The sequence below is a fragment of the Ahaetulla prasina genome, chromosome 16 (assembly GCF_028640845.1).
Source record: "Ahaetulla prasina isolate Xishuangbanna chromosome 16, ASM2864084v1, whole genome shotgun sequence".
NCBI classification, from domain to species: Eukaryota; Metazoa; Chordata; class Lepidosauria; order Squamata; family Colubridae; genus Ahaetulla; species Ahaetulla prasina.
In genome coordinates, this window is record NC_080554.1 from 1,437,117 (window position 1) to 1,453,597 (window position 16,481).

Genomic DNA, 16,481 nt, shown 5'->3' on the forward strand with positions numbered 1-16,481 from the left:
GAGAATATACTTGCAGATTCTTCAGATCTCTTCTTCTTGACTGCCAGCAAGTCTTCAGAATACTGCCACGCACGGCCGATCAGCTGGCGAGTGTGCACGCGCCAGAAAATGTACTTCCGGTTTCCGGCGCGCGCATGCATGTCAGCCGGCAAGTCTTCAGCTTACTGCCACGCATGCACACGCGCCAATCAGCTGGCCAGCGCACATGCTCATGCTGGTAAATGGAAGGGCCGCTCTGATGCCAGCGCAAAGGCCAGCTGATCGTCGCACACGCATGTGTGCCAGAAACCCAGAAGAGGAACGGGCGTCACCGCATGTGCCAGGTGACACGGCTCGGGCACGCATGTCCTAGGTTTGCCTTCGCGGACCTAGAACTAAGGAGAAATTTCTTTTTTTTTAAAAAAAAAAAGTTTTTATTTTATTTTATAGACAAACATGCATTTAAAACATCCGTCATTCCTTCCATGTGACGTCTCGGTGTTTTCTTCCTGGCTCCTTCTTTTGTTGTTTCTTCTTCCTTCACTCCAATTTAAACAATTACCATTTTTCCACAGATACATCATTATCCTTTTCTTACATAATTGTCCATTGCTCAACTATCTATACCTTTCTTCTAACCGATGATAACATTTATCCCACGTCTTAAAATATTCTGAATCCTCTCTTTCTTTAATCATCAAAGTCATTTCTGCACAGCCTAAGATTTTGCTAATAATTTCTCCTTCCAGGCACATTTTCTCTGCTTTCCAATTTTGTGCAAAAAAACTCTTGCTGCTGTAATTACATGTATAATCAAATAAATATTTTCTTTACTAATTTTCTCTGGTAGGATCCCCAATGAAAACGACTCCGGTTTTGAATCAATATGTTGTTGGGTTATTTCTTCTAACCATCCCCTTTATTTTCTCCCAATAGTTTTTGGCTTCCGGGCATGTCCACCACATGAAATTTCTTGACAGGGGGAACAATCATCATTGGAACGACTTGCCTCCGGGGGTTGTAAGTGCTCCATCCCTGGAGGTTTTCAAGAAGAGATTGGACAACATTTCTCTGAAAATGTTATAGGGTTTCCTGCTTGAGCAGTGGGTTGGACTAGAAGACCTCTGAGGTCCCTTCCAACCTTACGATTCTCTGTTCTAAGCAGGGTTTTTCCTCTCCTGGTTGCTCCATCATTGGAGCTTTTCAAGTAGAGACTGGATGGCCATTTGTCTGGATTGCTATAGGATCTTCTATTTGAGCAGGGGGTTGTTATTATTATTATTATTATTATTATTATTATTATTATTATTATTATTATTATTATTATTATATTTTGTCACACAGTATATATAAGCATAAGCATGAAATAACTATACAATATATAAGCATATATATGAGTATGTAATAACTATATTAATTGGATATAACGAAAGGAAACAATAGGACAGGAACGGTAGGCACTCTTGTGCTCTTATGCACGCCCCTTACAGACCTCTTAGGAGTGGGGTGAGGTCAATAGTAGACAGTTTTTGGTTGAAGCTTTGGGGATTTTGCATATTTTCTGCAGTCAAGATTGGAGCGGTTAACATTAAGCTTAAATCTGTTGTGTGCTCTCGTGTATTGTTGCAATTGAAGCTGAAGTAGTCTTCGACAAGAAGGACATTGTAATAGATGATTCTATGAGTTAAACTCAGGTCGTGCCGAAGGCGGCGTAGTTCTAAATTTTCTAAATCCAGGATTTCAAGTCTGGTGTTATAATGTATTTTGTTGTATTCAGAGGAGTGGAGAACTCCTCTTGTAAAATATTTCTGGACACGTTCAATTGTATTGATGTCAGAAATGTGGTCTGGGTTCCAGACTCCAAGGTCCTTTCCAACTCGTTCTTTAGGGTCTGCTATTCCACACACCTCTGGGCTTGAGAGCTTTTGATCTCCAAAAGCCCAGGAGTGGCAGGCTGTGAACTCACCCCTATCTTGCAGACAGCATCTTCCCACAGCTCCATGCCTCTTCCTTGTTTCTGCATCCCTTTTTCACCTCCGTTTCTTTCTTTCTTTCTTTCCTTTTTCTAAAGGCGAGGGCGGACCTGCCATCTCCCTAAAAAACCCCTCTTCCTTTGTAGCCGTAGCCCTGGCTCGGCAAACTGTACGAGTCTATTAAAGTTCTGCGTCTCTCTCTCTCTCTCTCTCTCTCTCTCAACTGAAGTCTGTGGCTTTAGGCCGGCGCCAGGCTTCCACTTCGAACCAGATGTGGAGAGGCGCCATGGTTCCCAGCCAAGAAGGCTGGCCTTTTGCAGGGCCTCACACGCGAGGAGACCTGGAAGGCACATGGAAAAGCGTGAACCGGTGCCGGGGGTGGGTGGGTGGGTGGGTGGGTGAGAGTAGGGGGGGGGGTGCAAATGTCCTTCCCCAAAAGTACTGCATGGAAAAAATCTGGGTGGGGTTGGGTGGGGAGACCCAGCGAAGTTGGTAGAGGTGGAGAAAAATGGAAAAGAAGCTGTACGTTCAAAGGAGGAGATGAGGAACAAGAGACCACTGGCTGCTTATAAATCTGATTATCTATCTACCTACCTACCTACCTACCTACCTACCTAACTCTATCTGTCTCTGTCTAGATAGATAGATAGATAGATAGATAGATAGATAGATAGATAGATAGATAGATAGATAGATAGATAGATAGATAGATAGATGATAGATAGATATTCATCCATCCATCCATCCCTCTATGGTTATCTATCTATCTATCTATCTATCTATCTATCTATCTATCTATCTATCTATCTATCTATCTATCTATCTATCCATCCATCCATCCATCCATCCATCCATCCATCCATCCATCCATGATAGCTATTTATGGTATCTATCTATAGACCTACAGACAGACAGACAGACAGATAGACAGACAGATAGATATTCATCCATCCATCCATCTATGGTATCTATCTATAGACAGACACAGACAGAAAGACAGATAGATGGATCCATCCATTGATCCATCCATCCATCCATCCATCCATGGTATCTGTCTATGGTATCATCTATCTGCCTGCCTGTCTGTCTGTCTGTCTGTCTGTCTATCTATCTATCTATCTATCTATCTATCTATCTATCTATCTATCTATCTATCTATCTATCTATCTATCTATCTATCTATGAGTCTATACTGTATCTACTGTATTTTTCATTTCTTTATCATCTATCTATATGTATGTATCTATCATCTCTCTAGCTGCAAAGTTTCTGCTCGGCTTCTCCTGCCCAGAGCCAAAGTTGTCCACGGAGGCTAAGAGAGGCTTCCCCTTCTTGACCATCCCTCCTTTTTCCAACCCTGCTGTCCGTCCGTCCGTTCCATGCGAGGAGCAAAGGAAAAAGGAGGACCGGGTTGTTGTTTTTCTCTCTCTCTCTCTCTCTTTCTCTTCCCGCCCTGTGGCTTTCTGACAGTCTGGATGGATCGGAAGGAAAACTGAGATGCCCTTAAACGTTTTCAGATGGGGGACTTCAGAGGCAGCGGGGTCACCTGCCTTCGGCCCTCCTCCTCCTCCTTGATTGCCCTGGCAGGGTTTAAAACGCTGCCCTTTTGCATTTTTCTAACCCCCTTGGAGGAAAAAGTCAACGCTGCTTTTCAAAGGCTGGGGAGGAAGGGGGCCGGGGAGGGTAGGTGGGATTGTGTGTGTGTGTGTGGGGGGGAATGAAGAGATTTTCATTCCCCAAAGAGCTCTGAGCGGCATAATAAATGAAGGAAGCCGTCAATCAGGGTGGATGGAGAAACTTTGGAAAACCATTCCTCCTCCCCCCCCCTTGCTCTCTTTCTCTCTCACTTTCCTTCTTTCTCTCTCTTCCACTGTCTATTTTTTTATCCTTTTCTTTTCTCTTTCTCTGTCACTCTCTTTCATTCTCTCTCTTTCTTTCTCTCTTGTTTCTCTCTTTCTCTTTTCCATCTCTCTTTGCCTCCCTCCCTTCCTTCCTTTCTTCCTTTCTCTCCCTCTCCCTCCCTCTCTCTCTCTCTCTCTCTCTCTCTCTCTCTCTCTCTCTCTGTAATTTAACAGCTACCATGATTCACTTAACAACTGTGACAAGAAAGGTCCCAAAATGGGGCAACATTCACTTAACGGTCTCACTTTGAGGCTCAGTTGTGGTTGTAAGTTAAGGACTACCTCTATCAAATTTCCAATAGGTCTGAGTTTGTTTGTTTTTTAAGATCAGCGGAGGCATTCCTAGATAGAAAACGTCATGTCCATGTTTACAGGGGATTTAATTGATTGCTTTAATCCTCCATTATCAGGCTAGAGTTGTTGGTGGCTATGTAAATTTACAAAAATATAAATATTCATATCTAAAAAGAGTTACTGTTTGTTGATCAATTTGCACGACAACACAATCAGGTTGTATTTCCAAATAGAGGCACGGTTAGAAGATGCTGACTGCCGGGACATTTGAGCAGGGGGTTGGACTAGAAGACCTCCAAGGTCCCTTCCAACTCTGTTATTCTATTCTATTCTATTCTATTCTATTCTATTCTATTCTATTCTATTCTATTCCAAGGTCCCTTCCAGCTCTATTCTGATTGAAAAACCCCATTAGTTCATAAACCATCCTGAAAACAACAACAACCCAGTATTAACTAAACCAATCCAACACATTTCATATAAAACTAATGCTAACCTCAACATTACCAGCCCCATGCTACTCCAAGGAAAAGGTCTTTATAAGAAGCAATGGGTGGAAGTTCAGTAAAGAGAGAAGCAACCTAGAATTAAGGAGAACTTTCCTGACAGTGAGAACAATTAATTGGTGGAACAGCCTAAAGTTGTGTGTGCTCCATCCCTGGAGGTTTTTAAGAAGAGATTGGACAGCCATTTGTCCAGGATGATATAAGCTTTCCTCTTGAGCAGGGGGTGGACTAGGTCCCTTCCAGCCTTATGATTCTACAAACCAGGGGTGAAATCCAGCAGGTTCTGACAGGTTCTGGAGAACCGATAGCGGAAATTTTGAGTAGTTTGGAGAACCGGCAAATACCACCTCTGGCTGGCCCCAGGAGTGGGGTGGGAATGGGGATTTTGCAATATCCTTCCCCCAGGAGTGGGGTGGGAATGGGGATTTTGCAGTATCCTTCCCCTGCCACGCCCACCAAGCCACGCCCACAGAACCGGTAGTTAAAAAATTTGTATGTCCCCACTGCTACAAACCCCTTTTGAAAGATGTTCAAACTTTCACAAATATTCAGAAATGTAGCCCAGGTTGAACTGTCCGGTACCGTCAAACGTCAGGAGCTGACCACACGAAAAGTTTTTGTATAACATCATAAAAGGCTTTATAGAATAGAATAGAATAGAATAGAATAGAATAGAATAGAATAGAATAGAATAGAATTTATTGGCCAAGTGTGATTGGACACACAAGGAATTTGTCTTTGGTGCATAAGCTCTCAGTGTATGATCATGTTGGTGTCTTTAAAAATGTTTTATAAAATTTGCCGGATTTGAATTCCACGGGAGATATGGCTCCTGGAATTGGGATGGATTGGATTAGCCCATCTGTCCGGAATGATATTGGGGTCTCCTGCTTGAGCAGAGGGTTGGACTAGAAGACCTCTAAGGTCTCGTGCAATGCTGTTATTCTGTTATTCTTCTATTCTGTCATTAGTCCGCTTGAGCTACTTTCTTCTAAAATTGTTGCCATACGATGCACTGTTCACCCAGTTAAAGGTTACACCCAAAGAGGAAAGTTGTAATAGCATATAGAAAGCAAAACATTGGGGTTTTTTTTTCCCCTACTCAAACTATTCCTGATGTAAAATCCACATTAAGAACCCGACCCTGCCTTGTTTGTTTTTCTTAATTCCGAGACCGAAGAACAAATTGGCATCCAGGAATGACCTGGGTTAATTAATAAAATCTATTTATTTGATTTAGGAGTCCTTGCATCCCCCAGGCTGTCTTGGCTATAATTATTATTTCAATAGAAAAGTAGTATCGGTCCTGGACTTGTTGAAAGAAGAAGGAAAGTTAGAAAGGAGACAGGATTTATTTTCCTTCGGAAGAATTTACGACTAATAGCCTTCAGGCTATTTCGGTCCACGCCGTTAAACTGCATAATTTTTTTAAAAAGGGAAGGAAAAAGGAAAAAAGGAGGGGAGAATAGAGAGATGAGACCAAAGGAGGGGGAAATGGAAAGGAGAGAAAACAAACTTTGACCCGGGGATAGTGCCGAAATTCAAAATTACTTCCTTTGTAAATTGAATTTGACATCCTTGTAATTCACAAGCCTGGGCTTATGTCCAATTAATTTTTACAATTATGAAATTTGAATACGTACGTCTTTATTTTCAAGGGCAATCGTGCTGTTTAAGAGTGCAGAAGCTTTTTTTTCTCCCTGTAAACTTTCAGGAATTCAAGGTGGCTTCTGGTGTTTCTAAATTATTTCTCTCTTTTTTGTAACTCTAAAAAGGCTTGAAGCTTTGAATTGTAGGGCTTTGATATTTTTTTAGCTTTTGCAAAAGACTTCTATTTTCTTGAAAAAGTCCCTTCCTTCCTTCCTCCCTTCCCTTATTTCTTTCCTTCCTCAACATGAATCTTCCTTCCTTCCTCTCCCTTCCTCTTTCTTTCTTTCTTTCTTTTTCTCTCTCTCTCTCCTTCCTTCCTTTCTCAAAATGAATCTTCCTTCCTTCCTTTCTCTCCCTTCTCTTTCTCTCTCTCTCTCCTTCTTTCCTCTCTCCCTTCCCTCTTTCTTTCTTTCTTTCTTTCTTTCTCTCTCTCTCTCCTTCCTTCCTCTCTCTCCCTTCCCTCTTTCTTTCTTTCTTTCTTTCTTTCTTTCTTTCTTTCTTTCTTTCTTTCTTTCTCTCTCTCTCTCTCTCCTTCCTTCCTCTCTCCCTTCCCTCTTTCTTTCTTTCTTTCTTTCTTTCTTTCTTTCTTTCTTTCCTTCCTTCCTTCCTTCTTTCTCTCTCTCTCTCTCTCTCTCTCTCTCTCTCTCCTTCCTTCCTCTCTCCCTTCCCTCTTTCTTTCTTTCTTTCTTTCTTTCTTTCTCTCCTTCCTTCCTTCCTTCCTTCCTTCTTTCTCTCTCTCTCTCTCTCTCTCTCTCTCTCCCCTTCCTTCCTTCCTTCCATCTGAAATTCAACACTTGCAATAGGATCAAACCTGAATTGAGTGGTTGAAAGTACAGGCGGTCCTCGACTTACGACCCACTGAGCCCAAATGTTCTGTTGCTAAGCAAGACAGTGGTTAAGTGAGTTTTGCCCCCTCTTACAACCTTCCTTTCCACGGTTGTTAAGTGAATCACTGAAGTTGTTCAGTGAGTCACATTGTAGTTAAGATCATTCAGAGTTACGCGGCACTGAAAAAAGTGACTTATGACCGTTTTTCACACTTATGACCATTGCAGCATTCCCCCCCTTCCCCCCATGGCCACATGACAACGATGTTGGCAACCGGTTCACATTTGTGACGGTCGCAGTATCCCGAGGGTGTGTCATGCGATCCCCCTTTTGCGACCTTCTGACCAGTTTCCCTTAAACACCGTGTGGCGAGTTTAAGAACTGCACTTAACAAATGCAGCGAGAAAAGTCGTAAAATTTTGTTTGTTTGTTTGTTTACATTTATACCCCGCCCTTCTCCGAAGACTCAGGGAGGCTTACAGTGTATAAGGCAATAGTCTCATTCTATTTGTATATTTTTTACAAAGTCAACTTATTGCCCCCCCAACAATCTGGGTCCTCATTTTACCTACCTTATAAAGGATGGAAGGCTGAGTCAACCTTGGGCCGGGCTTGAACCTGCAGTAATTGCAGGCTGCTGTGTTCTAATAACAGGCTTCTTAACAGCCTGAGCTATCACAGCCCCTGAAAAATAAATAAATTGGGTGTGTGTGTGTGTGGAGAAATCTCACTTCACAACTCACTTAGGGACATACATTTTGGCCTCAATTGTGGTTGTACGTTGAGAACAAACACCTGAATTTGGATCAGGTGACGCTGCGCCAATCATTAAGAGCGTAAATCCCGTTTTTTTCAGTGATGTCGTAACTTCAAGCAGTCACTAAACGGTTGTAAGTCGAGGACAACCTATAAACTCTTGCAAATAGAGTTGGCAGGCGGGAGGCATATTTTCATACGCATCTGCAGGAAAGAAAACAACTGAAAGCAAAGATTATTTTAAAGTGAGGTTGTTGGGTTTTTTTTTGATTGGTATCCTTTTGCATCGCTCCGATGCCGTTTCCGGACAAAATTCTCAAAGGTCCTTTTACGGAGGAATTCTCCGAGTGGGCAAAATATTTTTTCTATCTTTTCTCCCCCACTTTCCACCCCCCGTCTTTTTTTTTTCCTTTTGCCACATCATAACTGCTCAAACTTGACATATAGCAGAGGAATTCAGGGTAACTGGTACAAATCAGAGAGCTGTCATAAAACTATTCCAAATTTTAAAACCATCCCAAAATAAAGGGGGTTTTTTTTCTTCCTCCCCAGCCCACCCCACCTTCTGTTGGAGACCAAATGGAAAGCAGATGTTGGGGCCAAATGGCTAGATCGTGTTTCAGAGGAGAATTTAAATGAAGGCGCAGCGGGAACGGCCTTCTCCGCTGCTGGATTGTCCCTTCCCCAAAAAAGTCTAAATTTTGTGGGATTTGCTGGGATCCTAGAACGGGGTGTTGCCGGGAGGCATTTTAAAAAATATGCGAAGGAGGCCCAGAAGGGATTTCAAATAAGGTGGAAACGAGCCTGAATATGGGGGAGACGTTTTGATAGGAATGTAGGGCGCTCTGCTGGTTGGAACATAGAATAATAGAGTTTGGGAGGGGCCCTGGAGATCTTCTAGTCCAACCCCTTGCTTGTGCGGGAGACCCAATATACCAGTGATTCCTCAGTCCTATCACCAACCTTGGTCCAATTATGCAAACTGCCAAAGGCCTTTCTTGGCAAACATTCAGAAGTCACCAATACAAAAATAAATGCAGCAAGACAAAGCTATCAATGTTGTTTTCTGGCAAAGAGCCCAAACACCGTTGCTGGTTTTTTAAGCCTGATGGGAGGGGCTAATCGTCTCTTGGCCTTACTCCCAAGTCGTCCCCTTTGCTTCAGCTGCTCTTGCCTTCTGGCAGCTCTACTCATGTGCGCATTAGGAACAGGCGCCTCCTGTTTCTCTGCCTCGCTACTGTCAGCCTCTGGAGGCTCCGGAGTCTGCAAATCACTCCCCGATGGCCCTGGCCCCACCTGTTGACGGACCACAACCCCTGACCACTTTTCCTCTCTCTTCTGACCACAGGGCAGAGTTTGAGTCCAACCCACTCCTCCTCTAAACGGAAGAAGAAACAACGGAGGAACCGAACCACATTCAACAGCAGCCAACTCCAAGCCCTGGAACGCGTCTTCGAGAGGACCCACTATCCGGATGCTTTCGTGCGGGAGGAGCTGGCCCGAAGGGTGAGCCTGAGTGAAGCCAGAGTCCAGGTGAGAGTGATTGGATTCATCTACAGGTAGCCCTCAACTTATGACCACAACTGGGACCAGTTGTTAAGTGAGTCACCTCTGATTTCCTCCTCCTCCTCTCCACAAACCCTACTTCCCTCTAGCACTGATAACGTTATCTAGTTGGGTCGTGAAACATCTGCAAAACAAACAAAACAACCCAGCTCAGGCTTACCGTATATAAACAGGGAGAAACCCAGCGGTCAAATCCCCCCCCCCCGGTTCTATCCAGGTCGCTGAACCCTCCAGGACGTTATTACATCCCATGCATGCGCAGGAGAGGTCCACGCGCATAGCGTGCTCCCATTCCCGAACCAGTAGCGAAGGTTAGTGGATTTCACCGCTGGAGAAACCCTACACTCGCTTGCATTGATGATGTTACTTAGTTGGGGCCCGAGACGTTTGCAACGAAACCACCAAGCTCAGAGAGCCTCCAGGACCGGGAGCTAAAAAATATTCTCTTTTATTGCTATCTGCATTTTTCTTCCCCTCCAAGGTTTGGTTTCAGAACCGAAGAGCAAAATTTCGCCGGAACGAGAGAGCGATGTTGGCCAACCGGTCGGTATCGCTCCTCAAATCCTACACCCAAGACACAGCCATCGAGCAGCCCGTCGCTCCCCGGCCCACCACCCTCAGCCCCGACTATCTATCCTGGTCGAGCACCACCCCCTACAGGTTGGTTCGAGCTCCTTTCCTCCCTCCCTTCCTCGCCCTCCCCCCCATCCCTGCTTCTCACGTTTCCCCCACGTTTCCTCCTGCTCCAGGTTGGCTCTGATGGCAATGTTATGTTACTTTTCAACTCAAAGTGCTAACCAAACGGAGGAAGGAAAGGAAAATAGAGGCTCTATTGCTCTGCGGGCCAAGGAACACATTTCTTCTGGGGCAGAGGAGGGGAAGTGGGGAACGCTGAGCTAAAATTAGATTGGGTTTCTTGGCTATAGAAGAGAAGCAGTGTCTTGCCTGCTTTGCGCAGATTTGCTCTCGCTGGATACAAGAGCGAGCCTTGAGATACAAGGGCTAGAAATCTGGGCTTTTTATGCCCTTTTGTTAATAACACCGTTGTTTCGGCTAGCCTCACCCGGTGAATTTTTTTCTAGACCCCCTGGAAGGGATCCCTAAAGACTCCCCGACAGTCACCCATTGAAAGGTTCATTTGCTCCACGCAAAAATTTCAATGTACATTTTTTTGCAATGTTTTTTTTTTTTAACATAGCAGCCGCTGCTCGCACATACCTTTTAAAACAGGGGTCCCTAACCTTGGCAACTTTAAGCCTGGAGGATTTCAACTCCCAGCTTTGCTGGCTGGGGAATTCTGGGAGTTGAAGTCCACCAGGCTTAAAGTTGCCAAGGTTGGGGACCCCTGTTCTAAAAGGTATATTTTTTTTTAATCTGCACCTTTTATGTCTCTGTTAATGACACCACGGGGGATGGAGGGTAAAAGATATGAAGAACGGTTGCAGAAACTGGGTACTCTAATGAAGAGAAGGACCAGGGGAGACATGATAGCATCTTCCTATATTTGAGGGGCTGCCCCAAAGAAGAGGGAGTCCAGCTGAGGGCAGGAGAAGAAATAATGGATGGAAACTAATCAAGGAGAGAAGCAACCTGGAACTAAGGAGGAATTTTCTGACAGAATAATTAATCAGTGGAACAGTTCGGGTGAATAGGTAGTAAAAAATGCTTTAAAAAGTAAAAAAAACAAAACAGTTCCGACGATCGCGCAGCAAAGCTGTGATCATCCGAGCCTTTTTTTTTTTTGCTTTTTAAAAGCATTTTTACAACCTATTCACCCAAAGTAAAAAAAATGCCTAAAAAGTAAAAAAAACAGAAAAACAGTTCCGACGATCAGCTGAGTGACGTGCGATTGTCAGAACTTTTTGTTTTACATTTTTTTACTACCGATTCAGGCGAAACGGCCCAAAGAAATGGCTCAAATTGGATTTGAGTTTGATTTTGCTTGTCAGGAGACCTCAAAATGGGATCACATGACAGCCCCCCCCCCCCGGGCATTGTAGCTGGCATAAATCCAAGCGTCTGAATTTTGATCATGTGACCGTGGAAATGCTGCAATGGTCAGACGTGTGAAAACGTCCTTGTAACTTGGAACAGTCACTAAACGAGCGGTTTAACTTTTAAGGCGTTTTCGTTCCCCTCCAGTATCTAATGCCTCTTTCCCCATTGCTTCTCCTTTGCGCCTGTCTCCTTCTTCCCATCTCCTCGGCCTCTTCCAGCAACACGATGCCTTCGTATGGTTCCAGCGCCCCCAGCACCCCCACGCCGGGTGTCAACATGGCCAACAGCATTGCCAGCTTGCGCCTTAAAGCCAAAGAGTTCAGCCTCCACCAGAACCAGGTACCCACCGTGAACTGACCTGCCCATCCTTCCTCGGCTGCCACCAGCAGCATCCCTGGCGATCTCCACCAATCAAGACACTGGAGATGCTCATGGTCTATCAGGGCTCAAAACTCTTCCCCTGCCTCCCAACTGATCTCCTTCTTCTGAAGACCAAAGGAGAGAGCTTCAACCGAGTTGAGAAACTTCTTGACGCTCCCTTGGGGATGAGGCAGCCTCTTCGAGATCTTGCTGGTGGGCCATGACTTCTTCAAGGAAGAGGAAGCGATCCAGAAGATGCAGCTAACCAGAAATGAAGACACGGATCTTGGAGAGCTTTCAAGTTGGGTTGAAAGCCTAACAAATCTAACACTTCAAGAACACGGGCTTCAAGAACCCAAATACAATCTGGTTACTTCATGGTCTTTTCAAGCGTGATTATCTCTTCCTTCCTTGCCTGGGTGTGGTGGCCTTGGGGCCGCTGAGATTTGGCACGGAGCAGTTTTTATTCCAAATTGACATCTCTCCTGTCCATGTTAGTTTGTCCGTCTCTGCAATATACACGCACGTCAAGGACAGGTGGGCTCTGCTTGGCTTTAAAACGGAAACGGTGCTTGTTCTAATTCGCCACGTGCCTCGAATTCATGGGAAAAGCAGCGAAGTCTCAGAAGAACTTGTCTGAAACAGGGATGGCAGCCCTTGGACAAACCAGCAAACCAGTTTGTTTGCACGGCTGTGATTCCTTTAGAACAGCAGGGTGTTTTGTGGTTGTTGTTTTTTTTGTTTTTTTTTGCAATTTAGCCAGGTTCCAAAATGAACATTTGCTGCTTAAATCAGAGGGCGGATTTGCAAGAGAGATTTTGGTTTTGTTTTGTTTTGTTTAAGAAAAGGGACACTGAATTTAGGTGGTGGAAGATGGGCAGCTGAGGAGGGGCCGATGCAGAAAAGAAAAAAAAAACAGGGCTGGGGGCTGCAATTAAATCGTTTCCGTTGCCATATCAGCTTTGCATTCCCATAATCCTCACTCGGTTTTATTTGTCTCCAGCTTTGCTCAGTTTCGGGCCAGAAGAGGAAAAGGTACATATTAAGGAGGATTTTGCTGGGATAACAGGTTGCCGCAAATTTTTTTGGGGGGGGTTGGGAGGGATTTTCATTCTGTTCCGTCTTTGTGAGAAGCACGTCGCACATTCCAGTTAGGCTGGCTCATCTGTTTCCATTCCCCAGAATTCCCATAAGGTAGTCCTCAATTTATGGCCATCCGTTGAAAGTTATGATGGAGCTGGAAAAAACCCAAAGTGATTAGTGACTGGCTTTTCACACAGTTGTGGCATCTCCATGTGTGACATCCTGGATAGTTTCTGACGCGCGAAGTCAACGGGGAATCCAGATTCACTTAACAACTGCAAGAAGGAAAGAAAGGTCATAAGATTGTGAGTGACTCATTTAATGGCCCCATCACTTGAGGACAGACGATGCAGTCCCAATTTTGGTCGTTAAGTCAAGGCCTACCTGTTATTTTGATTTCCCAGAATCTCCCAATGAAAGGAATATTTTAAATTGCCCCAATCAAAAGATTTATAGCCCCCGAGGAGGGGATGGCTCTGTTTCAAACAGGACCCCAAAGTTTTGCTCCGGAAACTCCTTTCAGAATGGAACTTTTAGTGGAAGACTCAACCCTTGGAACAATTTCAGTCTGTTTCCTTCGCCCACCCAGTCCCTACAGAAATAAAAATCTGAAATCTCAGTCTTATATAGTGGTTTTTTTTTCCATCCCATTCCTCACACCTGACAAGCATCTGTGCATTGCTTTGCGGTGTTTTTAATTTTTATTTATTTGTAGCCATCTTTTTTTATTATTTTTACAAATAACTCATGGCGGTGACCCCGAGTGGTTGACATCCATTTTTTTTTAACTACCGGTTTGGTGGGCGTAGCTTGGTGAGTGTGGCAGGGGAAGGATACTGCAAAATCTCCATTCCCTCCCCACTCCAGGGGGAAGGATATTGCAAAATCTCCATTCCCACTCCACTCTGGGGCCAGCCAGAGGTGGTATTGGCCGATTCTCCAAACTGCTCAAATTTTTCCGCTACTGGTTCTCCAGAACCTTCCAGAACCTGCTGGATTTCACCCCTGCGGTGAACGTATCCGCTTTCTTCTTCCTATTTTCCCCACAACCACCACCCTGTGAGGTGGGTTGAGCTGAGAAAGAGGGACTGGCCCAAAATTACCGAGCCGGCTTTCATGGCTGAGGCAGGACTAGAACTCACCATCTCCCACTTTCTAAGCCAGGTGCCTTAGCCACTGGACAAAACCAGTTCTTTTGTGATCGTACACAGGATATTTTCTAGCAGTCCATTTCTGGAATCCAACAACACTGGTTTCTGGGAATTATCTATATACAAGACCCAGTGGCCTAGAGGTAGAACTCTTGCCTCACAATTTTTTTTTTAATTTGCATTTATATCCCGCCCTTCTCTGAAGACTCAGGGCGGCTTACACTATGTCAAGCAATAGTCTTCATCCTATATGTATATTTATATACAAAGTCAACTTATTGCCCCCAACAATCTGGGTCCTCATTTTACCTACCTTATAAAGGATGGAAGGCTGAGTCAACCTTGGGCCTGGTGGGACTAGAACCTGCAGTAATTGCAAGCAGCTGCTGTTAATAATAGACTACATTAGCAGCCTGAGCCACAGAGGCCCACAATCAGGAGGTTGTGAGTTCGATCCTAGGTAGAGGCAGATGCAGGGTCTCCTGCTTGGGCAGGAGGTTGGACTAGATGACCTGCAAGGTCCCTTCCAACTCCATTAATCTGTTCCATCTAAAATGTGATTTAGTCAGCTGTAGATAGAAAGAGACACTAGAGGGCAGTGTTGTATCATCAAATGCACAATGAACATTTCAGAATGTTTGCAGCCAGCAAAAATCCTCCTGTGGACACAGATAAGGAATCATTTCTGAGTGTGAGTTTATTTTAGGGATTTTCCCCTCGTGGGGATGAAGTGTCCACATCCTTCCACATTAAGAGGGCTTGCCTCCAGAAACTGTGGGTGTTCCATCGCTGGATGTTTTTAAGAAGAGGCTAGACAGTCGGCTTATCTGAAATTGTATCGGTTCTCCTGCTTGAGCAGGGGGCTGGACTGGAAGACCTCAGAGATCCCTTCCAGCTCATTCATTCTATTCAGGGAGGGGCAACTAAAGGTGAGAAATCTGGAAGTTGAGTCATGGCAACTGGATTTATTTATTTATTCATTTTAAAAAAAGAAGAAATCGTGACTCAAAGTTCCTGATAACTTTACCTGGATGAGTCAGAACCTTCAACGACATACAGGTAAGAACCTTTACTTAAAATAATAATAATAAATAAATTAGAAGCACAGCTATAGGGTTTCTGGCCTATTTCACTTCCTGCTCTCTTTTACTTTAGATCGGCTTTGAACTCTGCACCTCCTCTTGGGAACCCAACCACCCTGTTTTCCCCATGCTTGGCACAGATGGGCGAGCAGCCAGGAGGGCCCGCAAGCAGAGAGGCTGATGAGTTCAACCAAAAAGGCTCCGTGTGGAGGAACGAGCTCATCATTCACGATGGGATGAGTGGTGATAGCTACGGCCTGGAGATCTCTGAGTGGTCTCCCCTTCAAGTACGAACAGGTTTGACTGTGCTTATAGCTTTTTGAGATGGGACCTGCTTTGGCTGGGTGTCGCCAGTGTTGTGACCTTGGTGAGGTACAGGAGCCTGGTAAAACAGCTACAACAAATAGCAGCACCTACACACATAGTAAACTCTTTGGAAGAGGACTTCCCATACCGCCTGCTCCTCAGGAAAAGAATTCAGGACTTTCTGAGAGATACCTGCCCCAGCTTGAAGTCACCCTTGTGGGTCATTGGTTCCACCATCTAATTGCTTTTCTTTTTTTTTTATTTACATTTACATCCCGCCCTTCTCCGAAGACTCAGGGCGGCTTACAGCGTGTAAGGCAATAGTCTCATTCTATTTGTATATTTACAAAGTCAACTTATTGCCCCCCCCAACAATCTGGGTCCTCATTTTACCTACCTTACAAAGGATGGAAGGCTGAGTCAACCTTGGGCCTGGTGGGACTCGAACCTGCAGTAATTGCAGGCAGCTGTGTGTTAATAACAGGCTACATTAGCTTGTTGAGCCACTTCCCAGCCCTTTTCTTGCTTAGACACTTTTTTTCCCTGTAATCTGCTCATCTGTACTTTGAAATCTTTGCCTCTACAACTCCCAGAATTCTCAGCGGTGTCTCTCCCAGCTAGGGAATTCTGGGAACCAAACAATCCCAGTCTGAAGGGCCTCCAGACAGAGCCTGACAAACAGGCGTTTTTACACCAACGTTTTAAAGAAAATCTCCGCCCGCTGCCAAGCTTGGGGCCGTGGTGGCTCAGGCTGTAAGATAGCCTGTTATTAAAACATAGCTGCTTGCAATTACTGCAGGTTCTAGTCCCACCAGGCCCAAGGTTGACTCAGCCTTCCATCCTTTATAAGGTAGGTAAAATGAGGACCCAGATTGTTGGGGGCAATAAGTTGACTTTGTATATAAATATACAAATAGGATGAAGACTATTGCTAACATAGTGTAAGCCGCCCTGAGTCTTCAGAGAAGGGCGGGATATAAAGGTAAATAAAAAAAAAAAAAGCTTATTTTAAGAAACCTTGGAGTTGGAAAAATGCCAGGAGTGCAAA

At 44.5% G+C, this 16,481-nt stretch overlaps 1 protein-coding gene across 1 annotated transcript in view; it reads left to right on the plus strand.

Moving 5' to 3' along the window:
- PRRX2 (paired related homeobox 2) overlaps positions 1-14,222 on the plus strand; it is a 28,552-nt gene extending 14,330 nt beyond the window's left edge. The window contains exons 2-4 of the mRNA XM_058159495.1: positions 9,236-9,420; positions 9,935-10,113; positions 11,670-14,222. Coding sequence (XP_058015478.1) covers positions 9,236-9,420; positions 9,935-10,113; positions 11,670-11,808 — 503 coding nt within the window. The 3' untranslated portion in view covers positions 11,809-14,222. The remainder of the gene's footprint in view (positions 1-9,235; positions 9,421-9,934; positions 10,114-11,669) is intronic.
- The last annotated feature ends 2,259 nt before the right edge of the window (positions 14,223-16,481 follow it).